Source organism: Aphis gossypii, chromosome 2, assembly GCF_020184175.1.
Source record: "Aphis gossypii isolate Hap1 chromosome 2, ASM2018417v2, whole genome shotgun sequence".
NCBI lineage: Eukaryota > Metazoa > Arthropoda > Insecta > Hemiptera > Aphididae > Aphis > Aphis gossypii.
In genome coordinates, this window is record NC_065531.1 from 14,639,414 (window position 1) to 14,658,190 (window position 18,777).

The 18,777-nt window shown below is 28.3% G+C and overlaps 1 protein-coding gene across 2 annotated transcripts; it reads right to left on the bottom strand.

Moving 5' to 3' along the window:
• Positions 1 to 2,376: 2,376 nt before the first annotated feature.
• LOC114123163 (uncharacterized) lies at positions 2,377 to 14,694 on the bottom strand. 2 transcript variants are annotated; one of them, XM_050201290.1, is made up of 9 exons: positions 14,514 to 14,694; positions 13,257 to 14,259; positions 5,663 to 5,787; positions 4,625 to 4,823; positions 3,732 to 3,820; positions 3,445 to 3,565; positions 3,252 to 3,371; positions 3,032 to 3,157; positions 2,377 to 2,931 (listed from the first exon to the last, which is right to left on the bottom strand). In XM_050201290.1, the coding sequence occupies exons 4-9, from the start codon at positions 4,669 to 4,671 to the stop codon at positions 2,919 to 2,921; spliced, it is 516 nt and encodes a 171-aa protein (XP_050057247.1). In that variant the 5' UTR covers positions 4,672 to 4,823; positions 5,663 to 5,787; positions 13,257 to 14,259; positions 14,514 to 14,694; the 3' UTR covers positions 2,377 to 2,918. The 2 variants fall into 2 exon arrangements, with proteins under 2 accessions (XP_050057247.1, XP_027841847.1); XM_027986046.2 differs by lacking the exons at positions 4,625 to 4,823; positions 5,663 to 5,787; positions 13,257 to 14,259; positions 14,514 to 14,694 and having other exon boundaries at positions 3,732 to 4,618.
• Positions 14,695 to 18,777: the final 4,083 nt, after the last annotated feature.

Here is an 18,777-nt window from a genome sequence, read left to right on the forward strand (position 1 = left end):
TTGAAAACTAATATACAATATGCGTTGTACAAAAAAATATAACAAACAAAATTATTATCGTAATATTTGAACTAAAAACTAAGTGACGGGAAAACGGGAATTTTTACGCAAAAACAGTTTTTGACAAAATCAATTTTTCAATATGGATGTAGGTACTTGAAATGTTCACCAAATGTTTGTATTATAATGTTATCTATAAACAGATGAATTTTCAAAATATTTTGTCTTTTTTGGTGCTTTATATAGACAACTGAAATTTTCGATTTTTCTAAGTATTTTTTTTTTTAAAAGTGTCGATAAAAAAATTTAAGAATTTAATACAGGCATCTCATGTCATTCTTATTGTAGTTAAAAAAAAAATCAAAAATCGTTGGTTACAATTTGCTTTTATAAGTGTTTAAAATTCAAATTTTTTACGAAATATGTCGAAATTGCTAAAATATACAAATAATTTTGTACCTAGTTTTCCTAGTTGAAAATTCATAATTTTTTTTGTATTTATATCCAAGTTTAAAAAATTCAACACTAAGGTTTCCTTCAAAGAAAACTCAGAAAATGTTTGTTTGAGTTAAAATACTTGAAAATTTAGTAAAAAGTTCCTCATGAGTTAGTCTTATAGTGATGATTCAAAAATTATAAAAATTCATAGACACAATTTATTAGTGTTTGAACTTTGAAGTTCAAATATTGACAAAAATTCATCAAAACCATGAATACTTGAAAGTTATTTTGTAGGTAATTAAAAATTTATAAAAAAAATTATATCTACGTGGTCCTATAGTAAGAGTATGTGTATCTTTATTTCATTTATTTCCAAAAGGGAATATAATAACTTACACAAAATAAGTTTTGTCTCTCTTGTAAAATTTAAATTTCGACGTACATCTGAAATCTCTACTTGTAAAGGAAAGTGTAATTTAAAAATAAATCAGCAAAACCTATTTGAGTTATCGATTTTAAATTTTGAGGATAGATTAATGTATTATAGTTTCACCGTACATCGGTAAAAAAAAATTTATTTTTTTAATTATAAATTATTATTGCAATTGGTTTTTAATAAAAATAAGTTGTAATAATAAAGCGATGAATGTGTCAACACATAAGTCAGGTTGTTTACCAGCTATATAAAAACCACAAAATGGCAAATTATTGTATCTTATCTACCGAAGTAAAAAAAAATTAATATGTTTGAAACTTAAGGATTAGAAATTATAAACTTACGTACACACATGACGAAATACCTAACCTAACCCATGTTGGAAGGACCCATGTCGCTTACCATAGAAATAACATTGAAATCAATTTTGTGTAACTCTTCAATTATGTTAAATAATAATTCTTTAGTCATTTTAGTATTATAGTTGTAAAAAATTGGCTGTTTCCAATTACTTGTAAGACTTAAATTGTTATTGGATTACATTTTATTAAATAATAAAATTAATTAGGAAATAGTAAATTGAAATTTGAATTATTATTTACAGTTAAACTTAAATAATATTTGGTACCTCTAACTACAACCGTTTGTACACATTTCTGTGACCAATTACTTGTTCGTTCTTTTTGTCATAACATAATCTGTTAGACACGTAAGTCTCATCTAAACAAATTACAGTAAGTTTTTCTCTACTAGTCATAAGTGTTCCTTGAAAAAATAATACAAGTATACAACAATTTATTTAGAACGTTGATTAAACTACCTTTTTTACTTATAGAGTTTAGTTTGTCAAAAAAATTTATTATTTACCTTTGGCTTTCATTAGAGTTAGTACACCTTCCAGTATTCCTGGTTCAACTTTAAAAGTTGATGTCTATCTTCTTAATGTAGATAAACCTTAAATTAAATTTTATAGTTTAGTAATTTAGTTGGTATAATAGTATCCATTTATTATTCTTTTTTATATGTTGTAGATCTTACTATTTATTGGGAACAGATTAATTTGTGAATATTAATTTTCATTTTCTTAAAAAATCTGTTCCCATTTTATAAATTAAATATAAACTAACCGGGTAATGGATATTGCTTTTTATTTCTTAAATATCGATAAGCTTTTGGGGATATACTGCGCAAAGTGATTGCTGAGGATATATTTTCAGGTATCCACTTGTATACTTTTCTAGTTGGATGAAGAATTTGACTGATTTGGGTTGGACTGAATAATTTATTTAACAAATCATTGACACGAGTTTCAAATCTCTTGATTTTCCAAATCAACAAAATTTTGATAATACTCATTTTGAGCACTTAACCCTTTTATAATGTTTTAAAGTTTAGTATTTTCAATTAAAAGAACTTCTTTATCCTTCTTACAATTTTCAAAATCATTTTTCAATCTAAAAGTATGGTGTTATACTCAAATAATTAATAATACTTAGGTATTTATAAATAAAAAAACAATAAACATTTATTTGATTATCATGCATAACAATGAATAAACAATAAATTCTAGTAGTAAAAAAAAAATACAATAATACCAAACCAACAAACAATAAACAGTATAGTTTGTTATAAAAAAGAAAAAACATGAATAAAGTATGATTTACAATACTAGTTGAGTTGCACATTTATAAAATATTTTACATAAGTACATGTTAGTTAAGTAATAAAGTAATAATGTATTTAATTTATTGTGAATATTTAAGTAGCTAAATAAAACAATTATAATCTATATATTTGTAATAATTATAATTTATACATTTGTAATAGTTATGATGTATAGATAAATTAATGCTATTGATTTATACATTTGTAACAAATGTTTTTAAATTGCTAAAACATATTATAATTCAATATTAAATACAATTCTTGGTCCATCAGGTTATTATAAAAACTATACTCCCGCACGAACCAAGAAGTAGTATTTATATTGAGACTAACTTTTATGATTTTCAAATGGTTATCTTCCTAAGAAACTGATCAACTATGGATTACAACTAGTCATGCAAAACACAAAAGCAAATATAAAATATAATATTGGTTATTATAGCCACAGAAGAAATACATTTATTATATTTTGAAGATTTAATTATTTACATTTGAAGCGAACAAGAATCATTATATTCTTCTGCAAGAACTTCTACTCCAAAATTTGTATCAGATTCCAAACTATCAAAAAGACTAATTTTACAACTTTTTTTTACTTTAATTACTGGTTCAATACTGAAAAAAAATGTTTAAATGTATTATAAAAATAGAAAATAATTAATTTGTTTAATTTTTTAAACAAAATAACAGCAAATTGGTTTATTGATACCTGGTTGGTTCATCAGCTAGATTTGTAACTAAAAATGATCCAGACGGTGTACAAATTTTAGGTGATTGTTGAACTGGACTATTTTTACCATGCATACTTGTTTCAAGACATTCACAATTACTATAGTAAACAAATAACACTTTTGTATTTATATTAAACCAACTTCAATATTAGAAATAGATAGGACTTTAACCTTAATGGTACTGCATCAGGTTTTAGTTTTCTGCCACGGATGGGTATATAATTCAACATGTTTTGTGCCCTTGTTTTGTTCTCGTATGAACTAGGTGGAAAATGTAATGAACATACTGCAGCTAAAATTAAACTCGTCAAACATTGAATTATTGTTTATAACATGTAAACTAACTTATAATGTCTTACTGATTTATTGCAGAGTATTTTAAATATTATAGCGTTAACAAATTAATTTTTTTTATTGGTTTGCTTGCTTATATAATTATATGTATTGTTATTACATACCTGTTTCAAAATTAATATTCACAGTTTCCTTTGAACCCTTTTGAATTTGTTCAAACCATTGAGCCCTCATATGTGAATCTTTAGGAAATCTATAAATGTGAACTTTAGTATTGCTACTTTTTATTTTTTTACTGCCACTATAGCAACCAATAAATACACAAACTAGCATAGTGGAAAAGCCAAGAACAACAATTTACAAACAAACACAACAAGAAAAAATGAAAATGTACCAAATACAGTATAATGTATAAAAAAAAATATATTATTTTAATATTTTATCATTAATATAACACAATGCATTATACAATCAAAAACTCATAAAAGGCGCGTAAAGTATAAGCCAATCAAATGACGAGGATTACTCCCACCCTATTCTGCGTAGACTGAACGAAATTCAGTTTGTTGTGATCATACCTTGTTATTTCGTCATGCGCACACACATCTCGCGGGGTCCGCAATCCGCCACAGGTTGGTTGCCTACCTGATAATATACCTACTGGCTAGGTACTGCTCGCATATTATAAGAGAGTAAGTTGCACGGGCAACGCCGAGCCTAATAATTGCTATAAATTATAATATTATAACCTGACTAACTCACTAACTGATAAACTTAGAGCCTGAACAATGATAGATCGAAGCTTGTAATTAACACAGCACGTTAATACCAAAAATTTAGTGTGCAATAAGAAAGTATTTTTAAGTGGTGCTAGCACAAGTTTTTTGAGATTTAATATGCGGTCAATGAAAATGTCCAAGTTTTAAACACCGTTAAACCGAATAGGTATTAAATAACAAATTAAACAAAGTTTAAAAGAATTGGCATTTTTAACGGACAACGAAGCGTACGGGGTTAGCTAGTATATAATATATTAAAATAATTGTTTAAAGCGTACCTTTTGTCAAGCGATTGCCCACAACCCATCCGCCTCACAGTGTGCATACGGAATCGACGATGAATCAATTATTGTTCTCGACGAGTAGGTATGTGAGTTGTGACAACGGCTCGGTGCTTTGAACGGCCCTGCAGGGTTTGAAGTATAAGTCACTGCGTTCCAATTACGACTGAGTCGACTGACGAACTTGATTTTGAGACTGAAATAGTTAAGATACGTTTAAACGCATCCAACAGTTATAATTACCAATAAAAAAGTTGTATAAAAGTCAGGAGCGCGCTGATTGGCTGTACGATGCGAAACCCTACAGAACGCCACGCCCATTGTTGTTGTTTTAATAATCATTATTATTTTTATTCGTTTAACGACGTTAGGTTATATAATGTTATATTTCCCGGGTGTAAGAATAATGATATTATTGTGAGAAAAAAATTGTTTTTTTGTCACGCCTGCACCGAAAGTTTGGTTTTCGACCACGGTTGAAGCGTTCGAAAGCGTCCTTTTTCCGTCCAGCGGGCGGTAAAGTGGAAATCCCCAAAGTGCCGGGCGGAAAAGAGGAAATTTCCAAAAGTGCCAGGCGGAAAAGAGGAATTCCCCAAAAGTGCCGGGCGGAAAAGAGGAAATCCCCAAAAGTGCCGGCCGCCGGGCGCGTAGGTATCCCCTGCACAACCCCAGAAACTAAAATGTACACCTACCACGGTTCTTACAAAACATAAACTTTTGGTTACATCTTAAATGTATAGTAACCTCCTTGCATGACGCATAAACATTTAAACATATTTAATTTGCACTGTTGGGCGTGACAAAAAATAGTATGTGTGGCTCGTGCGGGAAGGCAATTTCAGTCTTGGGCGAAATGCGGCACTTGCCTACGGCTCGTGCCGCACACAACGCCCGCGACTGAAATGGCTCACTTCCCGCCCTCGCCACACAATATACTATTTTGTCACACCTGCACCGAAATGTTGGTTTTCGACCGCGGTTGAAGCGTTGGAAAGTGATCTTTTTCCGTCCAGCGGGCGGAAAAGTAGAACTCACCAATAGTGACGGGCGACTAAGTAAAAATCTCCAATAGTGAAGGGCGGAAAGTGGAAATCTCCACAAGTGCTGGTCGCGTATCCCATGCACAACCAGAAACTGAAATGTATACCACGGTCCACGATCTTTACAAAACAGAAACTTTTGATTACATTTTATATTCATATTATAATCTCCTTGCATAACACATGTACATGGCGTGACCAAAAATAGCATATTGTGTGGCTCGCGAGGGAAGGCAATTTCAGTCTTGGGCAAATGCGGCTCTGCTCGCCTACGGCTCGTGCCGCACACGTCGCCCGCGACTGAAATAGCTCACTTACCGCCCTTGCCACACAATATACTATTTATTATATATAAGTATATTTATGAAAATGTATAAACACCTTAAATTATTTAGAATCGTATTTCGAGAGCAATGATAGGTACATTATAATTGAATTCCAATTTAACATACCCATAATTATGATTAATGACTCACTCGACGCCTATACTGTATATTTTTAGCTGTATAAAAAAACATATAAATATGATAGGCTAATGACTTGTGTTGTTACTGTAGCCTTACGAGAATAAATAAGATTTCATAAAAATGAATCTTGTTGTGTATTATTTAAAAAAAATACAAATATTTTTTAAGATGAATATTACTGTTTATTTATATAAAAATATTTACAAAAAAATAATAGATTCAAATGTACATAATTCATTGAATATTACAGATTTTATTGCTAATATGGCAATATTAATAAATAATATGCCTGAAGATTTTCAATTATTTTTACAAACTTTTATACATCACGGGTTTTCTTATGTAAACGAACAAGGTTCAGATTACAATGATTCAAAAATTATAATAAATGATTTTATTGAAATATCGTATGAAAAATATATAAAAATCAAAATATTAATTACAAATTACAATAAAAACGAATCAGTTATAATTTGGCAAATATCTACAGTGTCTTATATACTTGCTCGTATTAGTTGCGATTATTTAGATATTGTAAAAAATAATAAAAATAAACAAATACAACATTTTACAATTGTTTTACTTGCTCATATTGTTAATTACCTCCACAATAGTTGGATTTAAATAAAAATATATAAATACATAAATATATATTAATATAAATATAAATATCTTATTTAAATAAAAATTTGTAGAAAAAGAACATAAATATCAAATGGCAATTAAAGATTTTATTGTACAAAATAATATGACAGCTACAGAATTTGGTGTTTATGGATTATTAGCAAAAAAGAATATTGAAGACAACTAACAAACCTACTACATTAACAATAAATCCGTTCCATGGTTATATTATATTAACTCTTTAAGCCCTAAATTTAATTTTTAAATGCAAATTTGTATACAGCCACGCACCTACAGTCGTCGCGAGCACACGTATGTGCTCAGTGGTATCGTAATTGTGCGTTATCGTTTTTCCGTTCCGATCTCGTAATTGCTTTATTACGTCTATCTATGATTATTCGTATTTTAAATAATTGAATTAATTAAATTATTTTTAACGTTGCGTGTCTTCATATTTAATATACGGTGTCTTCTTATCATAGACCGCCACATGCGGTCTCGTTAATTAGACATACCGACGTTATTAATATGTCGTCAACAAATAATAATAAAAATAAACTACCCATGTCCAATCTTTCGAATAATGCGAATAAAAATAAAAACAATGACAAAAAATTATCGTTTACACTGAATGTTGACTCAAACGATGATTATACTTTGAAAAAAAAATAAACGACACCTATCAAACTCTTCATCTACATCTACCCATGGTTCACTCAATTCGTCAACTTTAACTAAGTATAAAAACAAAAAGTTATTTAAATCCACGAATCGATTTGAACTTCTTAGTCCAGATGAACCTCACGAAGAAAGCTCAATGAATGACGTATTCGTTGACAATAATAGTCATAACGATACACCAAAACCTCCTCCTCCAATTTTCGTAAGAGGTGTGATTAATTATACAGAAGTGCGTACAAAACTTATAGAACTTATTGGTGTGGACAATTTTTTCTGTAAATCCTCTGCAGATCGATTAAAAATTCAAACCACCAACCCGGATTCATATAAAACTCTTGTCCGATATTTAAAAGATGAAAACGCTGAATTCCATACTTACCAGCTTAAGGAAGACAAACCGATCCGCGTCGTTATCCGAAATCTACATCCTACAACACAGACCGAATTAATTAAGGAAGAACTGGAAGTTCGCCTTTTCGAAGTCAGACGCGTAACAAATGTACTCCATAGAGTCATCAAGATACAATTACCTCTTTTTTTTGTTGATTTAGAACCAACCCCTAAGTCAAGTGAAATATTTCAACTTTCTTCGCTATTACATACTAAAGTTAAAATTGAAGAGCCATACAAGCCAAAATCGATCAGTCAGTGCAATAATTGTCAGGAATATAGTCACACCAAAACTTATTGTGGCTACCCCGCACACTGTGTTCGGTGCGGGGCTTATCATCAGTCCAAATTCACGCGATGATCCACCTAAATGCGCAGTTTGTTCTGGAGATCATCCCGCCAGCTACAAGGGATGCACAGTGTATAGGGAGCTTCAACGCGGCAGGAAACCTACCACCAACAGTAACTTTTTATCAGCTAATATTAGAAATCAGAATTCAACTGTTAAAGACAGCCGCCCATTAACTAAAACTTCAATAAATCAACCCTTTAATCACGTACCCACTTACGCTCAGCCACCTCTGGTGAATCTACCAATACAGATCCTACGGTTAGGTTAGGTGGTGAGTTCAAATCCCTTATTGAACTTTTTATCACGCTTCTCAATAAATTAATCTCAAAATTACTTGATAAAATATAAATGTCTACTAATAATATTACTAACAAATCTATCCTTATCCTTCAATTTAATACAAATGGCCTAAAAAATCATATTAACGTACTCGAAACTGTATTATATAATAAACGCATAGACATTGCTCTTATAACCGAAACACATTTCACCAAATATTCACACATTAACATCCCTGGTTATAAAGTGTTAACAAAAAATCACCCTGATAACACAGCGCATGGTTGAGTTGCCATTATAATTAAATCTTCCATCGTCTATCAACCTCTTCCAAATTTTGCCAAGAATATCTTCAATCCTGTGCTTTAATTACTAAAATTAATAATGTCCCCGTCACCATAGCAGCTGTCTACTCTCCTCCTAAATACAAAATTACTAATCAAATTTTTACAGACTACTTTAACTCAATTAACAACAATTTTATAGCTGGAGGTGACTATAATGCGAAACACCTGGCCTGAGGATGTCGTGTTAATAATCCACGCGGAGTAGTTCTCCAAAATTTCATATCAACCAAAAATTACAAAATTCTTGCTCCTCCGGGCCCCACCTATTGGCCGTCTTCAGCACGCAAAAACCCCGATATTTTATATTTGTGACCAAGATACCTAGGAACTTAAACTGCAACACCAATTAAATTCCGATCACTCCTCAATTTTGTTAACTATAAGTGCTTCTTCTCTGACACGTCTTGTCTTGAATCTCCTAAACTATTTAAGCCCTCTACCGATAAAATAAATTTCATTATCTTGTCAGCCAACAAATAAATTTAAATGTAAAATTAAAATCAACTAATGACATCGATTTTGCTGTAAATAATTTTACAAATCTTATTCAAACTGCGGCATGGTCTTCTACCTCAAAATCTCAAACTTCATTTCATAACCCTCTTCTTCCAGAATACATTCGTTGTATAATAGTAGAAAAACGTAGAGCCAGAGCTAACTTTCAACGAACTCGTCTTCCTTCTCATAAGCACAAATATAATAAATTAAAAAATCACCTTAAAAAAGTGCTGGCAAAACATAAATCTGAGACCTTCACTAATTTCCTTTCTAAACTCTCACCAAAAGATGGTAGTCTTTGGGGAGCGACTAAAAATATTTGTAAATTCAAAACCTCTAATTTACCAATTAAAAAGCCGGACGGAAGTTATGTTATCTCTGACTCTGATAAAGCTGAACTTTTTAAAGTAAATCTATCTACTATTTTTCAACCTCACCCTGATATTTACTCTCAAACCAATACTAGTGTTGTGGAAGATTTTCTTAACTCCCCACCTTACTTGCCATCTAATTCTATCAAACATTTCACACCTAATGATATTAAATTTGCCATAAATAAATATTCCCTTAAAAAATCTCCAGATTTTGACCTGATTACTGCTGAAGTAGCTAGGTGTTTACCTAAAAAATCCTTTATTCATCTTTCACACATTTTTAATTCCGTTATTAGACTATCATACTTTCCCATGTTGTGGAAATTTTCTACCATCATCCTAGTGCCCAAGCCAAATAAGCCACCTGACCAGTGTTCGGACTTATCTAGATAAATTTATCTAGATATTTATCTAGATAGTTTTTTGTTCATCTTTTATTTTATCTAGATAAATAGTTATAAGGTATCTAAACGTTTATCTTAGATAAATAATTTACTAATCTAAATAAATTCATCTGGATACTTTTTTTTATTGATGAAAATCGTAAAAATTGGCCAAACGATTTTTTAAATTTTTATTTAATGTATTATTTATAAATAATACAATTTATAATAATATGTACAAATAACGTAAAATAACGACCGTATTTACTCGTTTCCCATTGTCGCATGTCATAGCCTGTAGAAATTAAAAATGTATACAATTCGTCTATTTTAGGAATAGATCATTGGTTCCCAAACTTTTTCCCATCGCGGCACATTATTATTAGTTTTTATAAGTCACGGCACACTTTGGATAAATTTTATCTACTTATCGAATAATATCGTTATTAGGTAATAATATAAAAAAAAGTTCCAAGTTGTCGCGGCACACCTTTCAAATTTCACGGCACACCCTTTGGGAAACACTGGAATAGATACTTGCCGTTGTCTAGTTATTATCGACGGTTGTCTATTATGGACTATTTATATTTTATACAATTAATATTAAGTATATAGTTACAACTTAGATAAAAAAAACGGTCGCTGAAGCCCACAAAACACACTGACAATGTTACAGACTATGACTTACCAGCGACAAACACAATATACACAATATACCAATATAGTCAATACGCATTCGAATTATTTTAGATTTTATTTATAGTTTGGTTTGTTGAGTGTGTTGTCTCTGTTTCTCGATAATCGATTGTCATTCTTTGTCAGTTGTCATTTATTCATTTTTTCTGTCTTCACTGTCTTCAGTCATCAGTGTGTCACGTTATTGATTTCGGCATTTGTTAATAAGTCAGAAAAATAATAAAATTTCAAAACGCTACTTAACCGTTAAAACATATATTATGTATTATTATTAGATTATAATATAATATATAAATTTTTCAAAATTTTTAATTTTATTGTAATCTGTTGGCTATGTCTATTATAAAAACATTTTGTTATTATTATTTATTAAGATATTTGTTATTTTACATTAAATTAATACAAATTACAAAATTAACAAAAGTGATTTAACTAATTTGCATTTGTTTTTATTTATTAATTATTACATAAGTACCTAGTGCCCAATTAAAATATACTTAAATTTAAAAATTTGAAATAATTTGCTTTGTAAAATATGGATATTCATAGATAGAATGTCATACAGTAAATACTTATATTATAATTTAACTTTTGTCAATTGACTATTGATAATAATAATAATTATTATTATTATAAAGCATAACTAATATTAATATTTAATTTAAAAATGTGATTTACTTGTTATGTATTATATGTTAGTCCATTAACATAAAATAATATTTTTTACACACTAAAAAAAAAATAAAATGAACAAAAAAAAACTATATTGTTAGGTCAGATTATGGTACACCTATTTTAAAATTATTTAAAAAAAATTTATCTTTTTTTTATCTAGATAAAAAAATATCTATCTTTATCTAGATAAAAAAATATCTATCTTTATCTAAATGAATATGAGTTTAGTCATCTTTCATCTCTATTTAGATACTTTTGAGTTGCATTATCTTTATCTTTATCTAGATAAAAAAAATACTTATCTAATCCAAACACTGCACCTGACTCAATAACTTCTTTTCGACCTATAAGTTTACTCCCTTTTTTCGCTAAAATTCTGGAAAAACTTATATTAAAACGTATCCTTCCATGTATCGCTGAAAAATCCATCCTTCCTGATTCACAATTCGGTTTTCGCTCCTCCCACTCTACGGTCCAACAGGTAGAGTTGTAGACGCCATTTCTTACTCACTAGAGAAAAAACTATACTGTACAGTGTACAAGCGTATTTTTGGATATCTCTCAGGCCTTTGATAGGGTATGGCATGATGGAATCCTTTATAAATTAAAAAAGTTTATTCATCCTACATACTTCGCTATTATTAAGTCATATCTCTCCGATCGCCACTTTCAAGTTCTTGTCGGTGATGAATTTTCTTCTATAGCCAATATATCAGCTGGTGTTCCGCAAGGTGGTATCCTCTCCCCTACCCTTTACAATATTTTTGCCTCAGACCAACCAACAATACCTAATACACTAACTGCCGATTATGCAGATGATAAGGCAATCTTATCTATACACTCTGATCCCGTCGTAGCTTCTCAAAATCTCCAATCTCACCTTAATCTCATGGAAAAGTGGTACACTGACTGGAGAGTTAAAATAAATCAAACCAAATCGGTCCATGCGACGTTCACCCTTAAACTCACCCCTTGCCCTGATGTCTTTATATATAACACTCTAATTCCCAGTGCTTTAAATGTTAAATATCTTGGCTTGACCCTTGATAAACGGCTGACCTGGGCTCAGCATATTAAAACCAAAAAAATTAAACTTAATTTACGCCTACGCCTACTAAAAAACCTCATCAGCAATAATAAATATACTCACATCAATACCAAATTACTTATTTATAAGTCACTACCAAAGCTTGATTGGACATATGGTTTACAGCTTTGGGGAAACGCAAAAAAAACTAACATTAATAAAATCCAAACATTTCAAAACATCGCACTTCGCAAATTATTATTAAATGCCCCTGCCTATGTCTCTAACTAAACTATACATACAGACCTTAAAATGCCTTTAGTTTCAGAAGAAGCTAAAGCATATTATAAACGTTTCCATCGCCGCACTTTAACTCATCCCAATTCTCTTGTCAGAAACCTTGCTAATCCTACAATCCCTGGCAACCTTCCGAGATGGTTAAAACGGAAATGGTGTCGTGATCTTTTGGCACATAATCTTAATATTAATTGAAAAAAGAAAAAGAAAAATATATAAATTAAAAAATTAAAAAATTAAATACCAAATGAAAGTGTAACTAATGGGTGGCTGCTTTCCTAAAAAATGTCACGTATTATTATGTATAAATATTATTAAGAATATGATGTATTTTTTTTTTAATAATTTGTATATAACTAATCTGTTTCACATCTACTTATTGTGCCAAAGTGGTATAGATTATAGATTGCATTTAAAAATAATAATAAAAAACAAATTTGTATACTATAATATATTTTGGGTTTTAACGTGTTAATAATTAAATTTTAATTTTAATTACCTGATGCAAATGGTCCAGCATAATTTCCAACTGAATTTAAAATAATTAAATTTTAAATAATATTTTTATTTATTTAGTGAACGCTATGAACGCTAACTATGAACGCTAACAGAGTAGCAGAGTATAGTAACAGAATAATGTTACGTAGTCGGTGTGTACTTTGAAATGCTAATTAATACTTCTATATCCCACTATTAGTGTTTAACCGGATGATAAAAAAACGTATTTCACCATTAACGTCAATAAGTGGGTATTTGTTAGATACCAATGTTTATATATTATTTGATAATGGTTTGTTTTTTATTTGTATAAGTTTAATGTATATTAATTATTAATATAAAAATATAAAATTATAAATATGTGACAATATCTCTAATGATATGAATCTTTTTTTTATAAAAAAATGTATAAGCTTATTATATTTAAATAATAAAGTTCTATAGTTTAAATATTAAGGTAGTTATTTAAAAAAAGTACAAATATTTTTTTAAAATGAATAGGTATTATTGTTTATTTATATAAAAATAATAGAATTTAACGTACACAATTCATTTCATTTTTGGTTAGGTTGTTAGTATTGTAACAACGTAAAAATTACAATTAAAATTAAATTTTACGTCCTGTGGGTTTGGTTAGTTAGGTTTAGGTTAGGTTGGAATTGTGATACTTAGGAAGGTTAGGTTTGTATGCATTTATTTAGAATAAAATTTTTTAAAAATTACATCGTATTAATACATAACTATTGAAAATAAAATAATAAATGCATATAAATCCTTTCCCTTGTAAAGAGCTAGGTTAGGTTAGGTTATAAGCTTTTATGCCTATCAGCATCCGTCACGTGTTTTATAATAAACATTTTCACGATACTGCAAGGATACGAAAGGACATCGGTAACATATTATAATATTATTATATACATTCGTGCTTTGATAAGAACAATATGATGTCGTTGAAATCGTGGGTGCCATGCGCCCCCCTGAAAAGGGTATCGTGTAATTCGATTCTGAAAATACAAATTATAATACTATAATTATAAAAATAGGTACCTATATATTATAACTATTTTTATAATTATTTGAATATCTATGAGATATCTATTTATATAACCTATTATAGAGGATTTATATATGCATTTATTACGATTTAGACTACAAATTTTTAAAAATTACATTGTATTAATGTATAATTATTGAGAATAAAATAATAAATGCATATAAATTATTATTATGATAATGATAGTAATTTTTAAAAATTTACCATATGCATCTTGTGGGTCTGGTGTGGTAAAAAATGTAGGTTTAGCATACATTTGAAATATATTTAAAACAACAATTATTATAATAATTAATTTCATGTCGAATTTAAAAAAAAATCTTATTATAATATATTATATAGTTAATAGCAAAATTAACACTCATTGAATAACTGAAACATTTAAAAAAAATTAATTTATATATTACCTAAATAGATAATAGACCTTATAGTATAGATGCTGCGGATTTTGTTTTGAACTAATAATAATCTCTAAAAATATAGATAAGATAGTACAATTAATGCACAATAAGTATATAAAAATAGTAGATACAAAAAATAATATAATATAATTATTAATATTACCTTGTGTAGGTATGTACACATTACAGTGTACAATTTTGGTTCTAAACCCGACTAATGACATTTAACGACCTTGTTGTTGAAGTCGTAATATTGAAAATTTATCATGACTTAATAAGATTTTATATTTTTAATTCAATACTGTAATAGGTAATAAGTTAATTAACCGAATATTATATATACTTATATAATATATATACTAATAACCGAAGTGGGCTCTCTGCTTTGGCGATCATCCATCAAATTACAAAGGATACTCATTAGTAAGTAAGTAATATAAGTAATCCTCATTAGTGAAATAAATAGAATTAGATAATATAATGTAATAATGTAAAATAGCAAGTTTGTAATGTCAAGGGGTCATTGCCAGGTTGTAAATAGATTCGACATTGTCTATTCTGTCTATATAGTATATACTCGTATAATCTATATGGTGACGTGATCTCAGTTTTAGATATAAAAGGACAATAGAATTAGGCTTTAGTCAGTCTTAGACTTTTTTTATAGTCACGAGTGATCAACTTTTTACTCGATAAAATTGTTATTTGTTAAATTTTAATAAAGTCACATTAACATCCAAACTAATATAATTATAAATAATTATTGTGTTACTTAATTATGCCATCATAGATACCAATGTTTATGTATTATTTGATAATGGTTTGTTTTTTATTTGCATAAGTTTAATGTATATTAATTATTAATATAAAAATATAAGATTATAAATATGTGACAATATCTCTAATGATATGAATCTTTTTTTTATAAAAAAATTTATAAGCGCATTATATTTAAATAATAAAGTTCTATAGTTTAAATACTAAGGTAGTTATTAAAAAAGCGGGCAAGTGGGTACTGTTCTGCTGTACATTAGAGGGTGTGGTGGACCTCGGACTAGGGTAGGTTAAATTTGAATGCAATGATAGGTATCATTGTATACGAAAAATGATTCTGAACGAAGATGGTTTGTCAGCCTAGAATATAATTTTCAGTGGTTGGTGAAAAAGGTGGTTTATGTTTTAATGGCCTGAATACACCAAAATTTAAGTTCTTTTATAATTATTGTAAGCTAAACTTATGAAAAATCTTGTATTAAATTTTCAACTCTTAGCTACCTATACAAACATTTTTATGAATTATACCTACAAAATAATTTGCAAATATTCATAATTTTAACGAATTTTCGTCAAAATTTGAACTTCAAATGCTAATAAAAAAAAATTGTGCCTATGTATTCTTATAATTTTTTAATCACTATAAGAATAACATATGAGGAACTTTGTATAAAATTTTCAAGTATTTTGATAGGGCCAAAAAAAATTTTATCGACACTTCAAAAAAAAATTCTTAGGAAAATTAAAAATTTCATTTGTCTATAAATAGCTCAAAAAAAGTCAAAATATTTTGAAAATCAAATCACGTAAAGAAAATGATAATCTAAATAACTGGTAAAATTTTTAAGTATTTACGACTTTTACTATTTGAATAACAACAAATATCAAAAATCGTTTGAGGCTAAACCGTTATTTAACGCGGTTTTGTAAAAATTTAAATTTCAAACACTCATAAAAAGTTTTTGTCTAAATCCGATAGAGTTTTTTTTACAGACATTTGAAGAAAAATGTATGGAAAATCTTGTACCAAATTTTCAAAACTTAGTTATAAAAGAAAAAATTTTTACGATTTTTCAACCACAAAATTATTTGCAAATTTTCGCAGTTTTGACATATTTCGTAATAATTCGAACTTTAAGCACTAATAAAAAAAAATTGTGACTAACGATTTCGGATTTTTTTTACCACTTTAAGAACAACTTCTAAGAAACCTTGTATTAAATTTTCAAGATTTTCTGGTCAGCCAAAAAATTGTTATCGTTATTTAAAAAAAAAAATACTTAGAAAAATTGAAAATTTCAATTGTCTATTAATAGTTCAAAAAAAGTCAAAATTTAACTGTATATAGATAACACTAACATAAACATTTGGTGAAAATTTCAAGTACTTACAGTGATTAGTTTTTGAATTACAACCATATAAAAAAATAGATTCGGTCGAAAACTGGTTTTGCGTAAAAATTCCCGTTTTTCCGTAATTTTTTTTTTGTTTTTCTCGATTTTTTTGAAAACTGTTGGAAAATGTTAACTTTTTACTCTATAATACACCAAGGATATTCACTTTTACGTCGGAAACCACCCCCATAGTTTGAAATTGGAGCATTATTTCGACTAGTTATACTGTACACTGATACAAAAAAAAAAAAAAAACATACATCATTGTAAAATCAATACATTCTTCACTCCGTTCAGAATCTAAAAAGTACAAATATTTTTTAAGATGAATATTATTGTTTATTTATATAAAAATAATAGAATTTAACGTACACAATTCATTTCATTTTTGGTTAGGTTGTTAGTATTGTAACAATGTAAAAATTACAATTAAAATTAAATTTTACGTCCTGTGGGTTTGGTTAGTTAGGTTTAGGTTAGGTTGGAATTGTGATGCTTAGGAAGGTTAGGTTTGTATGCATTTATTTAGAATAAAATTTTTTAAAAATTACATCGTATTAATACATAACTATTGAAAATAAAATAATAAATGCATATAAATCCTTTCCCTTGTAAAGAGCTAGGTTAGGTTAGGTTATAAGCTTTTATGCCTATCAGCATCCGTCACGTGTTTTATAATAAACTTTTTGACGATACACCAAGGTTACGAAAGGACATCGGTAACACATCATAATATTATCATATACATTCGTGCTTTGATAAGAACAATATGATGTCGGTGACATCATCGGTACGACTGACGCCGACAGGAACGGATCGTCACCGGGTATCGTGTCATTCGAAACTGAAAATACAAATTATAATACTATAATTATAAAAATAGGTACCTATATATTATAACTATTTTTATAATTATTTGAATATCTATGAGATATCTATTTTATATAACCTATTATAGAGGATTTATATATGCATTTATTACGATTTAGACTACATATTTTTAAAAATTACATCGTATTAATGTATAATTATTGAAAATAAAATAATAAATGCATATAAATTATTATTATGACAATTATAGTAATTATTAAAAATTTACCATGTACATCATGTGGGTATGGTATGATCAAAAATGTAGGTTTAGCATACATTTGAAATATATTTAAAACAACAATTATTATAATAATTAATTTCATGTCAAATTTAAAAAAAATCTTATTATAATATATTATATAGTTAATAGCAAAATTAACACTCATTGAATAACTGAAACATTTAAAAAAAATTAATTTATATATTACCTACCTATATAGAAAATAGACTTTATAGTATAGATGCTGCGGATTTTGTTTTGAACTAATAATAATCTCTAAAAATATAGATAAGATAGTACAATTAATGCACAATAAGTATATAAAAATAGCAGATACAAAAACTAATATAATATAATTATTAATATTACTTTGTGTAGGTATGTACATTACAGTGTACAATTTTGGTTCTAAACCCGACTAATGACCTTTAACGGCTTTAACGACCTTGTTGTTGAAGTCGTAATATTGAAAATTTATCATGATGACTTTATAAGATTTTATATTTTTAAGTCAATACTGTAATAGGTAATAAGTTAATTAACCGAATATTATATATACTTATATAATATGTATACTAATAACCGAAGTGGGCTCTCTGCTTTGGCGATCATCCATCAAATTACAAAGGATACTCATTAGTAAGTAAGTAATATAAGTAATCCTCATTAGTGAAATAAATAGAATTAGATAATATAATGTAATAATGTAAAATAGCAAGTTTGTAATGTCAAGGGGTCATTGCCAGGTTGTAAATAGATTCGACATTGTCTATTCTGTCTATATAGTATATACTCGTATAATCTAT

Excerpts from the sequence above, each read along its gene's own strand:
- LOC114123163 (XM_027986046.2), bottom strand. The coding sequence starts at position 3,900 with ATGCTAGTTTGTGTATTTATTGGTTGCTATAGTGGCAGTAAAAAAATA. Across the intron at positions 3,566-3,731 it reads GAATATTAATTTTGAAACAG|CTGCAGTATGTTCATTACAT; the intron begins GTATGTAATAAC and ends GTTTAATTTTAG. Across the intron at positions 3,372-3,444 it reads CCTGATGCAGTACCATTAAG|TAATTGTGAATGTCTTGAAA; the intron begins GTTAAAGTCCTA and ends TGTTTACTATAG.